This window comes from Musca autumnalis, unplaced genomic scaffold (genome assembly GCF_047663935.1).
Source record: "Musca autumnalis isolate F117 unplaced genomic scaffold, ASM4766393v1 scaffold_4, whole genome shotgun sequence".
NCBI classification, from domain to species: domain Eukaryota; kingdom Metazoa; phylum Arthropoda; class Insecta; order Diptera; family Muscidae; genus Musca; species Musca autumnalis.
In genome coordinates this window covers 51620275-51641356 of record NW_027411977.1, presented here as the reverse complement: position 1 = coordinate 51641356, position 21082 = coordinate 51620275, and the positions used below count along the sequence as shown (strand labels likewise).

At 39.0% G+C, this 21082-nt stretch overlaps 2 protein-coding genes across 2 annotated transcripts in view; one reads left to right on the top strand and one right to left on the bottom strand.

Moving 5' to 3' along the window:
- Positions 1-20581, top strand: part of Cpr73D (Cuticular protein 73D) — a 162248-nt gene extending 141667 nt beyond the window's left edge. Inside the window, exons 3-4 of the mRNA XM_073987753.1 lie at positions 18798-18979; positions 19043-20581. Of these exons, the coding sequence (XP_073843854.1) occupies positions 18798-18979; positions 19043-20334 (1474 nt within the window). The 3' untranslated portion in view covers positions 20335-20581. The remainder of the gene's footprint in view (positions 1-18797; positions 18980-19042) is intronic.
- Positions 5732-6525, bottom strand: LOC141404291 (uncharacterized). The gene is made up of 2 exons (XM_073987754.1): positions 6434-6525; positions 5732-6369 (listed from the first exon to the last, which is right to left on the bottom strand). The coding sequence occupies exons 1-2, from the start codon at positions 6434-6436 to the stop codon at positions 5764-5766; spliced, it is 609 nt and encodes a 202-aa protein (XP_073843855.1). The 5' UTR covers positions 6437-6525; the 3' UTR covers positions 5732-5763.
- Positions 20582-21082: the final 501 nt, after the last annotated feature.

Below are 21082 nucleotides of genomic sequence, written 5' to 3'. Positions count from 1 at the left end.
AAAAAAAATTATGAAAGCCAATATTGTAGGGAGTTTTTACAGCAACAACATATTCCTTAGTCCCATTTCGAAAGGATTTGCAGTTTTAAAACTAAATCCTGAAGACCTACGAAAAAAAATTGAACGTTTGATCTGGACCTTTATACCTCAAAAATGGTAAAACCTAGGAAAATATCAATCAGCCAATCTCGTACAGAATTTTCACATCGTATTATTTCATCCAGTCATGTATCAAGTCGGATATAGTCCATATCAATCCCGTTCTACGGGTACCTCCCATTCAAAATTGTTGTTTTTATTTACATTTTCTCTATAAATTGGTTGTCATTTAAGGGTTCATAGTGATCAAAATACTTCTCCGCCAATTGTTGTGGATATAGGTCCACGTTTTGGTATAGCCTCTAAACAACAATACTGCTCAATTTCAAGTATTGTACAAACCCAGATAAGGTTAGGTAGTAGGTAATTGGTTTACGAAGTGGTTAAACAAATTCGCCTAAAATTGTGGGCAATGGAAAGAAAACAATCTATTCCATATTAGTTCAGAATACTTCATGGTGGACGTTTGTACTTGTTTTCATTAGGTAAGTACCTAAATAAAGGTTTTAAAATTTTTTATGTAGAAACTATACACACCACAAAAAAAGAAGTTGCCTGCCTGTCGTATATGAAATATATTGATTTCGTACCACGAGTTTGCTTCAAAACACGTGGAATCTTTTGGTACCGAAATGTGGGCCTACACAAAGCCATTGACGTATACCCAGTAAGCCAGATGATGTCTACTTGCTGTCAAAACGTATTGTTTTCAATAAAAACATGTAAGAATGTATCAGTTTGGACCAAATCGGTTGGTCCCTTCGTGGATTATCTTACGTACTGCCCAATTTAGTTGGTACCGGCAGGTTTTTTTTTTGGGGGATTTTAGGCCATTATCTCAGGAACGAAAAAATTTGCCAACGAAAAAATTTGCGCCGTCGTAACGGGGGCCGCAAGAAGAACTTTTTGGAAAAAATTTCAAATAGATCCAAGTCAAGTCTCTTAACTGCACTTTTCCCAAATTTTGATACATGACTGAATGAAATAATACGATGAGCAAATTTTGGACCAATGTTGCAGATTTGCCATTTTAGTTGGTGCCATCAGGGTTTCTTAAAGCTTTTAGGCCATTAACTCAGTAAGTATGGACGTGCCGGCGAAAAAAATTGCACCGTCGTAAAACGATCTGAGAAGAGCTCCTAAATTTCACTTTTTTCCAATTTTGTGTGCATTCCGTCGGGTCCCTTCCCCACAAAAGTTTAAATATTTTCGCTAAAATGGTGAGGACGATAACTATCGATAGGAGAACCCAAATTAGTCCAAACTTTGCACATCGAACTATTTCCTCCAAACATAAATAGCTTTGAATATGAACTTTATTGGTCTAATTCTTTGAGTACTTTCCACACAAAACTTCAAAATTTTTAGCATTAGGAACACTTCGCGGATCGTCATGAAATCATTTAGCAGGTTGTGCTCGCGGTCTCTTTTACGATGGTACACGTTTTTGGGCGCAAGTTCGTACTTCCTGACATAATATTTGAAAAGGCCTTAATATGAATACGAAAATTGGGTAATTTACGAATTGGTGATGAACCCGCAGATTTACGAATTGAGCATCCGATTTGGCCGAAACTTTGAACGTAAAATTTCTTCCTTCTTCTAAGAAGGTATATATTGTAATACATCTTCGGCTACCTCCCTCACATAAGTTCTCTTCATCCACTTGTTTGCGCCATCTATTCTTTGGCCTGCCAATTCTGCGTGCATCGCCATGTGGTGCGGGTTCATTATTGCTCATTTTTATAACCTCAGTATTTATGCTAAAATTTCAAATTTCCTTTTCAATACCATTGAAAAAAAATATTTTTTTTTTTTTGCGAGCACATCCGCTATTTTTGGCACTTACGTTAAGAAACAAACTGTGGTTTCAAATATGTTCGCGTTCACAAAATTGGATGATGCACCCAAAAGTTATAGGAGGTTTTGTTTCCTTATAAAGAAAAAATATTTAAAAATTTCCTTTGGGTTGTAATAAAAAAATGTATACATAAATCGTTAACAGAATTTGATATCTATCCGATGCTAAAATATTTGCAAAATTTATTTTTATTTTCGCGGAAAATAAAAAAATAATAAAGAAATCTTGGGTTTTAGACCCAAAGTATGTTTGGACGAAATTTGTTTCAGACAATTTGGAGTCGATTGAGCAATGTCCGTCCGTCTGTCTGGCTGGCTGGCTGGAGCGCTCGATAACTCTCGAATGCATCAACCGATTCGGTCCAAAATTTAGCTTTCGCAATATTTTGCCCAAACTTAGTTTAAGTTCGAAGATGGGCTATATCGGTCCACTCCTTCCGGTATCTCCCCCACACAAGTTCGAAAATGTTCCGAAAATTTGTGCGCACGATAACTCTTGAAGGAAGTAACCGATTTGATCCATACTTTTCACATCGTAAAATTTCTACCAGACTTAGATGAGGTTCTACTATGGACTCAATCGGTCCTCTCCTTCGGGTACCTACCACATTTGCTACCTCCATTACGACGGTAAAAGTTGTTTCAGGGCAATTCCATATTTCTTGGGAAAACAGCCCGAAAGGTGTAAAAAACCCTATGTCACCATATGTGGCGGTCGGAGAGCACGATAACTCTCGAACTGTTCAACCGATTTTGTCCAACATTTGGTCTTCGTCCAAACTTAGTTTTATGGGGCAATGCCGGTCCACACCTTTCGGTACTTCTCCACAATATTTAAAAATTTTCACTAAAATGCTAGGACGATATCACTTGAATGGTCCAAACTTTGGATCTCCTAATATTTTGCCAAAACTTAGTTTAACTTCTAAAATGGCCAATATCCTCTCTAAGGGTACCTCCCCCACAAAAGTTCAACATTTGTGTCTTAGTGCAGTTAATTCCTAATCCACATTTTTGTCGGCAAGTTCAAATATCCAAAAAGGGCCACAAAATTCTGAAGAGACCTTAAATACATTTGATCTGTCCGTAGGTGAAAGTTTCACTTCACATTGGCTGAGGGTATATATCTGTCTGCAAAGCCGACTGACACTTTTATACTTGTTATTATATGGCCTAGCCAACGCAATCGCAGCATCTCGATACGTTTATCTATACTGATGTCGTTGTATAGCAGATATAGCTCGTGGTTCATACGACGTCGATATTCACCGTCAACGCAGATTGGTCCGTAGATCTTTCGAAGAATTTTTCTCTCAAACACGCCAAGCACTGCTTGTCTGCTTGCTCATGTACCCAGGCTTCGGAGCCATACATCAGCACGGGTAGTATCAGTGTTTTGTAAAAGGTTATTTTTGTTTGACGCGTTGTGGCTTTGTTTTTGAAGTGCTTACTAAGCCAAAGTAGCGTCTGTTGGCAAATACAATTCTTCTTTTTATTTTATTTTAGGAACCAACTTCAACAGTTGGTCCGATCTCAATGGACGCATTGCGCGTCGACACCATCAACTTGGTCTTCTCGCCGTTTACCGCCAGACTTACTTTAGCAGATTCTCCTTCGAACTTCATAAAGGTATCGGTTACTTATTTTACTGCTCGTCCCATGATGTCTATTGGCTATTGGCTATTGGTGTAGATTGTGCCACTTTTTTTGACGTCTGCCTGTCGTATAACCTTTTCTAGCAGGATGTTGAAAATATCACACGAAAGGCTGTCTCCTTGCCTGAAACCTCTTTTGGTACAAAACTCTTCGGAGAGGTTCTTTCCTATTTTAACTGAAGATCTTGTGTCACTTAGAGTCATTTTACAAAGCCGAATGAGCTTTGCGGGGATACCAAATTCAGACATGCCTTGGAATACCTTTGAACGTAGCGGGCTGTAGAAGGCTCCTTTATAATCGACAAAAAGGTGGTAGGTGTCGATCTGCATCTTTTGCGTCTTCTCCAGGATTTGCCGCAGGGTAAATATCTGGTCAATGGTGGACTTGCCAGGTCTAAAGCCGCATTGGCGTGGTCCAATTATTTCGTTGACCACGGGCTTTAGTCGTTCGCACATTATCCCTGACACTATTTTGTAGGCGATAGGGAGAAGCCTTATGTCCCTATAGTTGGAGCATAAAGTCCTATCTCCTTTGTTATGGACGGGATACAGGATCCTCAGGTTCCAATCGTCGGGTACGCGTTCTTCCTGCCAGATGGAGCTAACTAGCTGATGCATACACCTTATCAGCGTGTCGCCTCCGGTTTTAAACAGCTCGGCTGGTAGGCCATCAGCTCCTGCTGCCTTATTATTCTTCAGCCGGTTTATTGCTGTCTTTACCTCATCTTGGCCGGGTTGTATAAACTCAATACCATCTTCTGGGATTGGATCTGTGGTGCCTTCGTCGACTTCGCTACTATTGGATACCAACAGTTTGGAAAAATGTTCTTTCCAATTCCTTAGCACACTATCTGTCTCAGTTACCAGTTTACCTTGCTGGTCTCTACAGGAGGATGTGCCAGTTCCAAAGCCATCAGTTTGATGTTTCACTCTTTGGTAGAATTTTCGGACTTCATTCTGCCTCCTGTACATCTCGATTTGTTCACACTCCCGCTTTTCCATCTTTCTCTTTTTCCTGTGGAAAATACGTTTCTCCTCTCTCCTTTTCTCCCGATACCTCTCTCGTGCGCTACGCGTTGCTACTGATTGTAAAGTAGCCCTATCTGCCGCATTTTTCTCTTCGGTAGCAGCACGACACTCCTGGTCATACCATGGATTCCTATGTGGAGGTCTCTGGTATCCAAGTACTGATTTTGCGGCTGTTTGCATGGAGTGGGCAATGTTTTGCATTGGAATATGCGTGACACCTGGGAACGTTAAATGTCAAGTAACAGGTAGTTCGGTCAAAAATATAGCTAAAATCCTCATAATACCTAAAATCGGTAGGTACCGATATATGGGAGCTATACAAAAGCATGTACCTAGGTTGATAATTTTTATTGGATACATTTAACGACACTGGAAACCTCAAATGTCATATTATGGATAGTTCAGAAAAAATGTAGCTAAAACCTTCAAAATACCGGATGTGCCGTTACATGGAGGCTCTACCAAAACATGGCCCTATGTCGAAGATTTTTGTTAAATAAGTGTTGCGACCACTAAGAACCTCAAAAATATCTTCGAACTGACCTCAGGTGCAAAAAATAGAGTTCTAGCCAAATTTTTGCGGACGCTTGAGTGATTAAAACTGGCGGACATGGTTAGATCGACACAGCATTCATCCTGATAAAAAAAAAAAACAATGTTATATGGAAGAGGAGCATTTGATCTTTCAATTGATGTTAATTATCTTGAGGTACATATGAGGCGCTCAGCGCCAAAACTGCCTAACCCACATACCCAAAAAAAATCAAAGTGACTTTAAAGATGTAACCGGAACCTTTTGAAAGAAATGCTGAACAACTGCATATTGCATTCTTTTAGTAGGTGGTATAACCTAGGGTTATGCAATGCAATGTGGAGTTTTTCGGTATTCAAATCCGGTTAAATGTTTATAGTCTGTTTGATTTTTTCGGCATGTGGGTTAAGCCGTTTTGGCGCTGAGCGCCTCATATGTGAGCAGATAACTGAGCTAGATCCAGTGATCGTTGTTTTTTTATTAGTGTAACATGTAAATAATAATAATTATTTTTTTAGTTTTTATTAAAGTAATTTTAAAATGTCTTTGGATCGGTAACAATAACAAGGTAATAAGTCGTTAGCGTTTTTAGACACGTTGACGGAAGACACGACGGCGGACAGTCTTGTAACGGTAACCATCACTGCCGAAATCAGCACCAGCTGAAGCACCACCGAATGAACCGGCAGAAGCGCCACCAAAGTTACCACCGAATGAACCAGCAGAGGAGCCACCGAAAGCACCAGATGAAACACCACCGAATGAACCAGCTGAAACACCACCGAATGAACCAGCTGAAGCACCGCCGAAAGCACCAGCGGAGGCACCACCAAAGCTAGCACCAGATGCAGGGGGAATGTAAGTGTTGGCTGGGGCAGCTGGAGCAGCATAAGTTTCAACTGGAGCAGGAGCAGAGGCGGCGGGTGGAATATAGGTGTTGACGGGAGCAGCTGGAGCAGCATAAGTTTGAACTGGAGCAGGGGCGGAAGCGGCAGGGGGAATATAGCTGTTGGTAGGAGCAGAAGCAGCAAAACTGGCACCTCCTACAGCACCACCGAAACTGGCGCCACCACCAATGCTACCAGCTCCAGCAAAGCTGCCACCACTAGCAGCGGGTGCATTATAGTCATATCCCAATTCAGAAACATCAGCCATAACTCCGGCCACCAAAGCCAAGGACAAGATAAAGAATTTCTATGTAAAGGAAAAGACAAATTGTTATCAATTCTGTCCAATACTCATTGTTGGCAAAACTTACCATTTTGCAAAGTTTTTTTTTAAGATCCTAACTGGAGTACAGCTGAAGAAGTTGTGATATGTTTTAACACTATGAAATTTAATATTTATACTAAAATTGAAATTATTGAATTAATTCGTGAGAATTTCGACAACATAAAGAAATATGCATTAACGGAAGTTTAATTTTTTACCTTTTTTCGCCAAATTTAATTTTTGGGCTAGCGGGCTAATTGATTCAATGTAAAATATATGCTTATGTCTGTCTATCTGTCTTTTTGTCTTCCTCTTTGTGATAATTATTATCGTAGTTTTGCTTTAGAGCACGTGTTCCAATGAGTTATTATCTTGTTACGATCTGTTGTTGGACAGTAGCAATGTCATTATGTTAATGACTGGTGTTTAAATTCAATCTAAACTTAGGGTATTCGCTAAAGAGAAAAAAGAAGGAGAAAAAGGAAGATAACAAAAAATTAAAATGAATGTAAACAAATGTGTAATGGCGGTCATAGATCGCATCGTAGTTCGCAAATCTCAAGTCGTGGCTCCAAAAGGCAAAAATTTAAGGCCCTCCTCAACAGGCTTTCAAGTTCTCGGTACATACATAAGTAAGAACGGCGTTAAGTTCTGCCCGGCCGAACTTGTTATACCCTCCACCACGAGTTGTATAGAGGTAAATCTGAACAATTAGTTTCCTTTCGTTTATGAAGAAGACTAAATTCCAAATACCAGCAATTTCGGTAAAACAATGTGGCTAACTTTCAAAATACCGAAATTCGGGAGGTATCGTTCTATGGGCGCTATATGAAGGCGTGGACAAATTTCGTGTGGAAAATTGGTTACCACCAACGAAGACTAAATAAAAAATTTCAGCTCTTTCGGTGGAATATTGAAATCGGGAGAAACAGTTCTATAGGGGCAATTGAAGGCGTAAACTAAATACCAAATTTCAGTCATTTGGGTGGAATATTGAGGCCACAACCTTCAAAATACCGAAAATTGGGATGTACTGTTCAATGGGGGGCTATATGAAGGCGTGGACTGTACCTACAAATTTAGAGGAGAAAGTTGAATACCCCCAATGAAGACTATATTCCAAATTTCTGCCATTTCGGGGTAATATTGAGGTCACAACCTTCAAAATACCGCAAATCGGGAGGTACACTTCTATGGGGGCAATATGAAGGCGGGGACATATACCGACAAATGTCATATGGAAAGTTTTATTCCCCAAATGAAGACTAAATACCAAATTTCAGCCATTTCGGTGGAATATTGAGGCAACAACCTTCAAAATACTGCAAATCGGAAGGTACCGTCCTATGGGGCTATTTGAAGGAGTGGGCCTATACCGACAAAATTCTGGGACTGAAATACATGGCTGAAATACTCAGGAAATATCGCCAACATTACTGAAGGGTAGTTTGCCACCGTTGAAAATTTGATGTTGCCTGGCCTGGTAATCGATGTGTTACAAACGGAATGCCAAATTTAATTATACCCTCCATATTATGGTGGAGAGTATAAGAAAGTCATTTTTTACCCTCCACCGTAGTATGGAGGGTATATTAATATATAATCATAATCATATATAATCATTTGCGACGCTATAAATTATAAAATTCTCGATAATACCCAAGTTTCTTTTATCCATACACAGAAAAAATTTTAGCCATTTGATAAAAACATTCAAAGATTCAATAAAAAAATTATCGATTTTTCGGCGATAAAAAAATTTTCATATTGACAAAATTCGATAAAATTATTTGATCACAAAGTAGAAATACAACTGATAAAATATTTCACATATTGACAAAAATATTTATCAAAATATTCCACATTGTTCTTGAAAAAAATATTTTCTTGATGAAAAAAATTTTATAAAAAATCGATAAATATTTTAGTCAATATGTGAAATATTTTATCAGTTGTATTTTTACTTTGTGACCAAATAATTATATCGAATTTCGTCAATATGACAATTTTTTATCGCCGGATTTTTTTTTTCTGTTTAGGCAGTTCAATTTCGAAGATGGGCTATATCAACCCACGTTTTGGTATAGCCTCTAAGTAACAGTACGTATTACCCTACAAATTTTTAATCGAATTTAATTACAGCTAGAATTTGACATTCGAAGTTTTTCGTGGTCGCAAAATATCTCCTACCGTTTTCGGTATTTTGAAGATTTTAGCTAAATGTTTTGGGTGAACTACCCGTAAATTGACATTTGAGGTTCACAGTGGACACAAAACTTTTCACTTAAAAATTGTCAAGGTAGGTCCATGGTATGACCTAGTACCAATGTAACAATACCTCTCGATTTTAGATATTTTGAGAACTTAAGCTAATTTTTTTGAATGGATTAAAAATATCAACATATGTGAATTTTTGCGTTTAAGCTATATTTTCTGACTGAACTAATTGCTATTTGACATTTGAAATTACCAGTGGTCACAAAACTTCTCCATCAACAATTTTCAACATAGGTCCATGTTTTGCTGTGGTCCCCATGTAACGATACCTGCCGGTTTTCGCTATTTTGAGAATTTTAGCTACATTTTTGACCGAAATATTTGACATTTAAGGTTCCCAGATATTGCAAAATTTCTCCACCAAAAATTGTGAACATGGGTCCATATCCCACGGCAGCGGGTTCTTCGATCCCGGATTGACCTGAAACCAAACAACACCCGTGTTTCGGTCAGCTGCTGCCACATCAGTGTACACATCGTTTATCTGTGTTGCGAGCAGCATATCCCGGATACTTGCTCCGAATTCTTTTAGTTCATGCCGGGATGGAGGCAAACCCAGGAGCAATATATTTGTGTTCTCTTTGTACGGGATGTGTTCAACCAGAATGCAGTAACATAGTCCCGGTCGTAGTCCCTCGAATGGACAAGTCCAGAACAAACCCTTAGATGCACCCACATACGCATCTTCCCCCAAATCCAAGCTTCGGTGAGATGCAATAGATGCCAGTAATGGATGCATCTCCATCCGAGGGACTACAACACGGACTGTGTTGCTGCATTCTGCGTGAACACATCCGCCAGTGAGTCGTCGTGAGATTATGCGACTTACCCGCAATCCCCCCAACAGCAGCCGCATACCAGCCGTTGTTGTTCCAACCCTAAAAAACATCCTTCTTGTAATATAATTGCAACGGACTCCGAGGTAAGATCGAGAAAATAATGGACTTCATAAGTCGGAAGAATATCACGGTCGTGGTGGTACTGGAAACCAAACTGAACAATAACTGCAGCTTACAACTTACTGAGGAAGAATCGCACCGGAAGTGGAGGTGGGGATTAGCTTTCCTATTGCAGCAGTCTGTTCAAAACATCTTATCTAGCTTGAGCCTGGCTCTAATGTCCCGTACATGGAATGTATGGGGGTAGCAGTCAGGTGTGGAACTACCGAGGTAGAGTTGCTGAATGTGTGCATGCCGCCAATCATTAAAATACCCAAAGGTCGGACGGTTATGACCTTTCAAAAGCGGGCTAATGTTGAGCATGTAATATGGAGTACAGCTATTTATATGCTACACATTAGCACTTTTAGAAGGTCATAACCGATATTAATGATTATCATGAGTTGTGGAATTCGGCCTTCAGAAACCAACAGAGGGGTATAGCGCTGGCTGAGCAGATAGCTCCATGTTTTGCACGGTCAATGATGCCGCCCCTACCAGTATTAGCGGAGAGTGTCACAGTTCGCCAGACATAACCATCGTATCACTTGGTCTGACGAATGACGTCACCTGGCAATCCGCCATTTCTCTTGGTGGACCAGACCATCTTCCCATAATTGTCTGCATTAGCAGACAGCCCGATTTCATCACCTCTAAACGCCGCACTTTTGTCAATCATAGTCAATCTGAGTGTCTACTAATCACCGCTTCAGGGATCTACCCAAACCTTCTTATGATCGGGTAGAAGAACGTATATTCCGAGACATTATCACTGGTCGATTATCCGAAGTGAGACCAAACTTCCCGGCAGAGGCCACGGGACTAGCAAGTGAGCGTAATGTACTTGATCGTGCCAACCCCAGTGACCCCAAAGTCAGGGAGCTGTCACTGGAAGTTAACAGGTTTGTCGTAGGGATACGCAGTAAAATTCAACAATCGGTTTTTCGATTATTCGGTTTTCGTGAAAAACTTAAAACTCGATTTTCGGTTAGTTGATTATTTCAGAGTGTTCTAAAAGTCGACTTTTGATTAATCGTTAACCGGCGAAAAACGAATATAATCGACCATTTTCGTTGATGCGATCCGTGATGATTATACGAGTATGTATAAAAAATTACCATCGATTAGGCGATTTTAGTACACCCAATAGTCAACTACGACTAATACTCGACCACGATTAATAGTCGACTAGGAATAATAATAGACTACGACTTCCGAAAGTCAATTAAGAATTATCGACTATCCGGTTTTCGCACAGTAAATAGTCGACTACGATTTTCAGAAATTTTGTGGCTAATAAACGATTAATCGATTAACAGAAGTCGATTTTACGTATCCCTAGTTTGTCGGTGAGCATAAGAGGAACATACGAGGGCGGTTCGGAAACTTCTTAGCCTATCAATGAAAGAGAATAGTTAGTTTTTCAAAAATATTTTTATTTCGTATGCTTAAAACATCTGCAGAGTTGCAACATTGGAGCCAAGGTGGGGTGGGTAACTGTTGGCAACTGTTAAATCACTCTCGAACCCTAAAAAGAAGGAAGACATGACCTCATTCTTGTTTGGCGACGTTACGCTAACTGATCCGAAGAGGTTATTTCAGTCGACAGTTTGTCTAACAGCACAGGTGTGACACGCCGAAGAGAAGAGTACTAAGTGGCATTAGAGCTCTTCCTGCCGAGAATAAACGACCACAATTTACAATGGATGATGTTGCGAATATTGTCAGGAACGCTAAGTCATCCAAAGCGTTGGGACTTCGTTGAATGTCCATGGTAATGCTGAAACAGCTGGATGTGCAAGGGGTAGAGCATCTCACTAAAGTTTTCAACCAGTTTCTTACCACTCACATCGTCCCCGAAGTCTGGAAGATGATGATTTCGCTTTTATCACCCGTAGCAAAGGCCCTTGCGGCTTTAGTCCTCCCCAGAATTAAAAATAGCTATCCAGTTGCCGGTCATCAACATTGGTTTCGTAAGCAGCACAGCACGATAATAGCGCTGCACGCCATCTCCACACATACTTGTCAAGGATTCAAGCCGTATGATAGAACAATGATGAGGACATCGAGCGGGCAACCCTCTGGCCAAGTTTGAAACGTTGGATAACACTGTGCAACAAATTGGAGCTCAAAGTCTGGGGGGTGGAAAATTCCTATTGGAGATGAAAGCCCTTGGTGAGTATATACAGAACCCCGAAGGACAGATTCGCCGTGAGTCGAACTTTCGCGATATGGCGTGATGAATATTTGGCTGGAGACCCTAAAAGCCATCTGGAATCAGCGTTATATCTTTGTTCGCTGTTGTTTAAGCTTATATTTAAGATGACATGTCTTCAGTCAAATCAAATGAGGATTTTTTTTGTAGAACATTTCGACCTTCTATCATGCTTCCTTCAATGTCCTTTTCGTCCTTTATTTCAAGAACCACAATAAAAGTGGCACAAGATGACATTTTTCAGCTTTGGAATATTCTACAAAAATGTCGCTCGGAAGATTTTAGGTACGGTTCCGAAAGACATAAAATCGATAAAATCATGTTTAAGCGGTCGTTTTTCACTTTTACCCGAATCTTGCTCAGACAGCCCTATATCTATTTATTTCAATACATTATTGTTAACCTATTGATGATCTAGAATTCTCGAAGTCTTTAAAACAGTTGTATCTTATATTGCTAAGCACGTTAATTTCATTATTTTTTGGAATAAATATCCGGATATCCGAATTATGGGACCGGTTATTCTGATATTAAAACCGAATTTTTATTCGGTTTTTATGAACCGAATAACCGTATATGCATATCATTAGAAAGCTATTAAAATTGTCAAACAGATAAGACTAATATGCATTAGACGTTTTCAGCGGTGCTACTGGGACATACTGTTCCAGTAGCACCCTAAACCCACTTGAAATTCAGTTACGTAACTTTTTACGCTTGCAATAATGGGTCACCATCCCAGAATTCAACCCGCCATAACACAAAGGTTCGACTCACGGCGGATCTGCCCTTCTGAGTTCTGTATGTCCACACCAAGGGTTTTCACCTCCAAAAAGAATTTTCCACCCCCCAGGTCATGATCATATTTTTTTCACGCACAGAAATGTATCCTCACAAACGTTAAGAAACGGTTCAAAAATACGGTTTTTTCCAACACCATAACCGCTGAAAACGTCTAATGCATATTAGTCATATCTGTTTGACAATTTTAATAGCTTTCTAACGATATACATATACGGTTATTCGGTTCATAAAAACCGGATAAAAATTCGGTTTTAATATCAGAATAACCGGTCCCATAATTCGGATATCCGGATATTTATTCCAAAAAATAATGAAATTAACGTGCTTAGCAATACAAGAAATAACTGTTTTAAAGACTCCGAGAATTCTAGATCATCAATAGGTTAACAATAATGTATTGAAATAAATAGATATAGGGCTGTCTGAGCAAGATTCGGGTAAAAGTGAAAAACGACCGCTTAAACATGATTTTATCGATTTTATGTCTTTGGGAACCGTACCTAAAATCTTCCGAGCGACATTTTTGTAGAATATTCCGAAGCTGAAAAATGTAATCTTGTGCCACTTTTATTGCGGTTCTTGAAATAAAGGACGAAAAGGACATTGAAGGAAGCATGATAGAAGGTCGAAATGTTCTACGAAAAAAAATCCTCATTTGATTTGACTGAAGACATGTCATCTTAAATATAAGCTTAAACAACAGCGAACAAAGATATAACGCTGATTCCAGATGGCTTTTAGGGTCTCCAGCAAAATATTCATCACGCCATATCGCGAAAGTTCGACTCACGGCGAATCTGTCCTTCGGGGTTCTGTATATACTCACCAAGGGCTTTCATCTCCAATAGGAATTTTTCACCCCCCAAAATTTCGGTTCACAGTGTAATCAATTATATGTGTGGACGCCAGTCGTGTAATAATAAGTCCAAGCCCTGTAGACTAAAACAGGGAGTTTCCCAAGGTGTATTCCGCCTCCTATGTAGTTAGTTGATTATGCACACCCGCCTTGCACACATAATATCGTGGGTTCGATTCCCTGGCCAGGCAACATCAAATACCCCTCAGTAATGTTGGCGACATTTCCTGTGTATTTCAGCCATGTAAAACTTCTCTACAAAAGTGGTGTCTTAGACACGCCGTTCGGACTCGGCGATAAACTGTAGATCCCATATCATTGAGCTAATATGTATCGGGGTGCACTCATTGATATGAGAGAAGTCTCCCTTGTCCCTTATGGGATGTTTGTGGAACAATTATACTATATTCCGCCTCCTCCAGAGGGCATTGAGATTGTAACGTAAGCTGATGATTGTACCTTCTCCGATATCATTGGTGAAAGGCTGAACTCCTATTTGACCGGTCTTACTACCTTTTTCCACGCAAGGGATATGCAAATATCTGCCACTTAATCTACGGCCATTCTGTTCACCACATGGACGGTAAAGGTGAGCACAGAGTCGAATGTCATGGTCAATGGCAGCAGTATTCCAACCACAAACTACTCAAAACTTCTAGGGGCCATATTCGACAGCATACCAGGCATGTCAGGAGGCATCTTCAGGATCTACAAATGCCTATCAATCAGGTTTAAATAGCATTCACACGACAAAGTCTTCGCTTAACTAATATCGGTATAGCGATGACATCGTGCAAAACATCTGCCCAGCATGCGACACAGGCCGGCTCGGTATATTGCACCTTTTCAACTGCCCTGCAAAAACAAGTCAACTAAATCCAAGAGATCTGTGGTAACATCCCATCGAAGCAGTCACATTCCTAGAAAATGAACGTACAAAAATAAAATAATACCCTAATAGGCAAAATTTTCAAATAAATAAATATCAGCTTGAGTCAGGCTGGGGTTTGAACCCACGTCCTTGAAAAATACATTAAAAAAAGTGTTGTCAGGGCGTGTTAGCGTTCAAAGTCAAACTCATAACTTCCAAAGGCTAAAAAAACATATTGGATTTGAAAGAGGAAAATTTAGATAATATCTAATGAGCCTGGTTATGTAGGTTCGAGGATTCGGCTTTCCTTTTTCACTTGCAAAAATCATCGGTAATTAAGCTAGACTCCAACGAGAAATTAATTAAAATAATAACGCTGTTACAACGACAACATAGATCCATATTTTTATCTATGTTGAGAATTTAAGCTAATATAGCGGTAATTTGTCATTTGAGGTTCCAGTGTCCGCAAAACTGTTACACCAAACCGTCTCCATGATAAATTGCTGTATAGATCCATATTTTCGTATAGCCACCATATAACGGTGCCTTCCGATTTTCATTATGTTGAGGATCTGTAATTTAAAGTGTGAGGTTTCCAGTGGTCACAAAACCTCTCCACTAAAAATATTCTACATATCCCCCATATAAAGGTACCGCTCCATTGAAGAAAATTGCGGACAGCAATAATTGAGATAGAACGCTAAATTTTTGCACCCGAGTGTCCTTTTTCCATAGGCAGGTCAACTTCGAAGATGGGCTATATCGGCCCACGTTTTGATATTTTCTTACCGAACTACCTGTAATTTAACATTTATGGCTCCCTGTGAGCACGAAACATCTCCACCAAAAATGGTCAACATAGGACCACGTTTTGGTATAGCCCTCATATAACGGTACCTCCCGATTTTCGGTATTTTGAGCATGTCAGACACATTTTTTTGACCGAACTACCTGTAATTTAACATATGAGGTTGCCTGTGGTTACAAAATATCCCTACAAAAATCGTCAACAAAGTCCACGTTTTGGTATAGCTCCTATATAACGGTACCTCCCTATTTTCCGCATTTTGAGAATTTTAGCTACATTCCTGATATTTAACACTTGCGGTTCCCTGTGGTCACAAAACATATCCACCAAAAGTTTTAACATAAGTCCACTTTTTGGTATAGCTCCCATATAACGGAACCTCCCGATGTTCGGTATTTTGAGGATTTGAGGTTTTCGGCCGAACTACCTGTAATTTAACTTTTGAGGTTGCCTGTGGTCAACAGTATATAACGGTACCTCCCGATTTTCGGTATATTGAGGATTTCAGCTACACTTTTTTTGACCGAACTACCTGCAATTTAACATTTTAGGTTCGCTTTGGCCACAAAATATCTCCAGAAAAATTCCCGGGAGTCCGGGATTTCCCAGGAATTTTTAAAATATGAGAGTGGATCAATATTTTGATTTTTTTATCTTCCCATATTTACATATATGAAATACAATATCTTCAAAGAGTTGTTTACTCTATCGATTAAAAACGAAAAAATGTACCATGTTGCCTGGATTTTTCCCACACTGACTATTTTCATTACCCTCAGCCTCGGACCTAAAGAAAAGAAGCAAACAAAATATTTCTGATGTTTCCTGGGGCTTTTTGGGTCTTTGAGCCAATTTCTTATGAAGTATGGATTTGCCCTGAACTAATTTTTACCTTTTTAACTAGGGCCGCACACAAAATATGTTGCCAAACATTTAAAAGAGGGACTGTGGGAGATTTACCCCTTTTTAACTAGGGCCGCACACAAAATATGTTGCCAAACATTTAAAAGATGGACTGTGGGAGATTTACCCCTTCAACGGTTATCTTATGTACTACCCAATATAGTTGGTACCGGCAGGCTTTTTTGAGATTTTGGGCCTTTACCTCAAGAAGAGTGGGCTTGCTCTCCCAAAACAAGTTGCGCCGTCGTAACATGGCCTTCAAGAAGAACTTTTTGGAACGAATTTAAAAAAATCGAGATGAGCTGTTACGCTGCACTTTTCCTAAATTTTGTGTTGGAGATACCCGAAGGGCTGGACCGATATAGTCCACATTCCAACCTGACATTCCAACCTGACTAGATGAAATAATACGATGTGCAAAGTTTGGACCAATCAGAAACATCCTGCAGGAGTTATCTTGTCAATTTTCAATTTTAGTTGTTGCCGTCAAGGTTTCTTGGAGCTTTTAAGGCATTATCTCAGGAAGTATGGACTTGCTCTCTACAAAATTCGTACCGTTGTAAAGGGGGCCGTAAAGACAAACTGCTGAAGAAGTTTCAAATCGATCCGAGAGGAGTTCTTAAACTTCACTTTTTTCCGAATTTTGTGTGGAACCCGTTCTATGCCGATTCGATTATTCCCTTCGAGAGTTGTCGTGCGCACCATTTTAGCGATAATTGTTGAACATTTGTGTGGAAGGTACCGGAAGGGGACCACCGATATGGTCCATCTTCGAACTTAAACTAAGTTTGAAAAAAACATTCGAATGCCAAATTTTTGACTTGATCGGCATCTTTGTTCGAGAGTTATCGTGCGCACCGGCCTGCCAGCCGGACCGTCTTTAGCCCAATGGCTGAGGGTATAAAAATGGGACTTTAAAATAGAAAATATTCTTTCGCACTTAAATGGAACAGAATATAAATTCGTCGTTATAGTCCATGTTTTTGGTGCGGATTTTATAACTTTTTCGCTAAAAACACTTTTGTAGATTAAAGTTATTTCCAAATCATTTCTAATTTATTGATTCTGTAAAATCTAATTGAATTCTGATTCTATGGTATAAAAGTAACGGACATAGTTTATTCATTCAATATTAGTTGTGATAAATGTAAAAAGATATTTTCCGATTTCCCGAAAAATGTGATTTTGTTTCCCGGGAAAATCCCGTAACCAAAAAACCGAGAATTCCGGGCGCGGGATTTCCCTACCCAAAACCCTAATGGTATAGCCCCCATATGACGGTACCTGTCGATTTTCGGTATTGTGAGTTTTTAACTACATTTGTTGACCGAACTATCTGAAACACCGTCCGACAATTTTCAAAAAATTGTGTTAAACATGAACCGGACTATATACGTTTGAAATTATAGGCAAAATGGAGTATAAAGGTACTTTTAATTTTTCGTTTTCTCATCGTTTTGACCTTTTAGAGGTCAAACAAATTTCAAAGGTCAACATTTTTGAAAAAAAAATATTTTAAATACTTGTAATCGTCGTAGAGTATAGGCTTTATATAATAATTATAAATTATTGTATTCCAGGATAAAAAGGACATCAAAAATATCCTTGACAAATTAAGTCAAAAGTGAGCATTTTGGCAGGCGCATATCACCTAAACCGCGAAGAATTTTAATTTATTCATGGAGGCAAAGTTGTAGCTCTTGTCATAAAGAACATCAATTCTGGACAAATGAAATCCACCAAACCTCATTTTCAAGGTCAAAATCGCCAAGGTCAAACCCCTAGAAAAAGTTGTAGAAGATGATGAAGATGAGGTTTGGTGGATATCATCTGTCCAGAATTTATATTCTTTATGACAAAGCTACAACTTTGCATCCATGAACAAATTAAAATTCTTCGCGGTTTAGAAGATATGCACCTGCCAAAATGCTCACTTTTGACTTTTCAAGGATATTTTTGATGTCCTTTTATCCTGGAATGCAATAATTTATAATTATTATATAAAGCCTATACTCTCCTCATTAATATGACACCAATACCAGCATCGTACGACGAGTACAAGTATTTAAAATATTTTTTTTAAAAATGTTGACCTTTGAAATTTTTTGACCTCAAAAAGGTCAAAACGATGAGAAAACGAAAAATTAAAAATGCCATTTTACTCCATTTTGCCTATATTTTCAAACGTATATAGTCCGGTTCAAGTGTAATTTTGGCTGTCGGACAATGTAATTTGACATTTGAGGTTTTCTGTGGTCACAAAACATCTCCACCAAAATTTGTTAATATATTTCCATGTTTTGGTATGTTAAGTATTTAACTACATTTATGACATTTTTGAAGAAGAATCTTAAAAAATTGTATGAAATATTTTAACTTCGGTGGGGCGGGCCCCCTTAACCCGCCCTTGCGTACGTCCCTCCCCGATTTTAGGTTTGTTGGCCGAACTTTTCCACCAAAATTTGTCAAAAAATGTCCACCCTTTGATATAGCCCCATATATAGGTGCCGCCCTATTGAAGACTAATTTTTTTTAGATTAATTGTTTACCTTATTTAGGCATTTGAGGTATACTTTGTCACAAAATAATTATTCCATTATAGTTTAGAATAATTTATGGTGGAGGGTATTAAACATTCGTGTCGGCCGAACTTAACGATTTTTACTTGTTTTTATATTTTTTAATTAGACCCATATTTTGAAATCTTGCATAACCAATTTATTCTTTTTTTCTAGTTTCCGAGTAAATGGTCCACAAGTACATCGGAAAATGGGTTTGGCTCAGTACCCCCCAGGTCCCATTGGTTCTCCAGATGATCCATTGGCCGATCCCTTTGATGATCCATCGTATAGTTTCAGTTATCGAACACCAGATCAATCACGATCCGAAGATAATGATGCAACAGGAAGAGTAAGAGGTAATTTCAAAAAAATATTCTAACTGGATAAGACCTACATTAAAAGATTTGTTTCTTAACTAGGACTCTATTCATTTCTCGATGATGAAGGTGAACGTCACAGTGTTCGTTATGCAGCTGGTGCTGGCACCGGTTTTGAGGTATCAAATGCGGTACCAGATAATCCAGCCAACGTTGGATACACCAATCCCCTATATAAAGCCCCTCCAGGGACTCGTGGTAAAATGTCAGTACAAAGAGGGCCAGATGGTACCTATAAACTAATTGCCGCTGGGCCAGATCATAGACGTGCCGAAAGTCGTACACCAGATGGTATTGTAAGGGGTACATATTCTTTCCTTGATGACAAGGGGATTCAGCGGACAGTGGAGTATATTGCAGGGGCTGGCATTGGTTATAGAGTTGTTAAGAATCGCATTGGACCCACATCACACATCAATCCCTCAATTTCAGACTTTCGACTAGGTGATACCAGTTTCAAGTTGGCCAATGATTTTGGCACAGGTGCTGGGTCAGGTGGTGTCAGCGGTGGTGGTGTTAGTTCTGGAAGTGGTGGTAGTCGTCACGATGGCGAAATGGAATATGTCTCATCCGATAGTCACTCCATTAGCACATCCTCATCATCCTCCGATAATGATGATAACGAAATATCCACTGGTGATGATTTTGAAGAGGACGACAGTGGCAAAAATACTCGTTTGAATTCCAAAAACAAGGCGAATCGTATGGGTACCATGAATCGTGGTAGGGGTGGCACACGAAATCGTGGAAATTCAAATAATCGAAATGAAGATGATGTGCTTGAACGACAACCTATGTCGGAACGAGATTCCCCCAAAATACCTTTACGACCAGGAAACAGATCACCAGGCAATCGCAATAACATGAATAATGAGCAAAAAGGAACCAATCGTCGTAATCGTCCTCCAGCCAGAAATGGAAGTAGTGGTGCAGGTGGTGTTGGTGGGGGTGCCGGAAGCAATGGTTATGAATATAATCCTCCTTCAAAAGGATCATCTTCTTCTTCCTCCTCACGCAATAACTATAATCCCAATGACGATGACATTGGTACAGCTTTGCCACCTTTAATTACTGCCAATCGTAAAATTCTTGAAATCGACAGAGATCGTGATTGGGTTGAAAATCATCGCGACTCAACAGTTATTAAAAATGTGGGAAAATGGTATATCGGTTTACCACCGGGACAAAGTGTGCGTGCCCATGTTCAGAATATTGATATTTTACCATTAGGTGGTCGTCGAGTACTATCACCATCCGAGGCCTTGCGACAAGATGAATTGGCCGATATGACAGCATCGTATGAACAGCATGATAGATCTCCCTATAGCAGTTAGTTTAAAGTCCAAAATACACACACATACAAACATACTTATTTATGATAAATATTAGATTAAGTAAAGATGCTGGGCGAAAGCTCCACTTTATACATAGTTTTTAAGTTGAGAAAATATATTGGCAAAATATTTAATGAACACGTACTAATTTATGTATGTATGTATGTCTATATTTAGATTTTAGGTATTTCTTTTTTTTTAATTGGAAATAAGTCTTTAATAAAGACAAAACAACAATAAAACTAAAGAGCCGTTGTGTTGTTCTTGAAATTTTATATTTGTGTAACTTGCGGGAAAATGCGGTAAGTTTTTGTTTTCAATTTTTGGCTATGAGAAAATATCTTCTTTTGATGTGATGATATGTTTTGGCCATGAATTTGATGTTTGCCAAATGTGAAGTTTAACGGCACCACGAACACGAACAGGGTCATTGTGGCTGTTATAAAATTTTGTTAAATTTTTGGCTCCATCATTTCAGACAAATAACCCTCTGTATGGGGTTTAAATGTAGCTTACAGTAACTTTAAGAAACGTATGTATGTAGTTATTTTCTGTCATTTGTAGGAAATAAAAAGTCTTGAAAGACCCTTTTAGGCAATTTGTATTCGAATATCATAAATATTAACTACGATATATTTTTTTATTTATTAAAATTCAAATAAATGAAAGAAGAGTACGTTGAATGAACCTAACCAAAAAAGATAAAAGAGCTAAGATAAACGAAATATTTTCATACACGCCCCTAAAA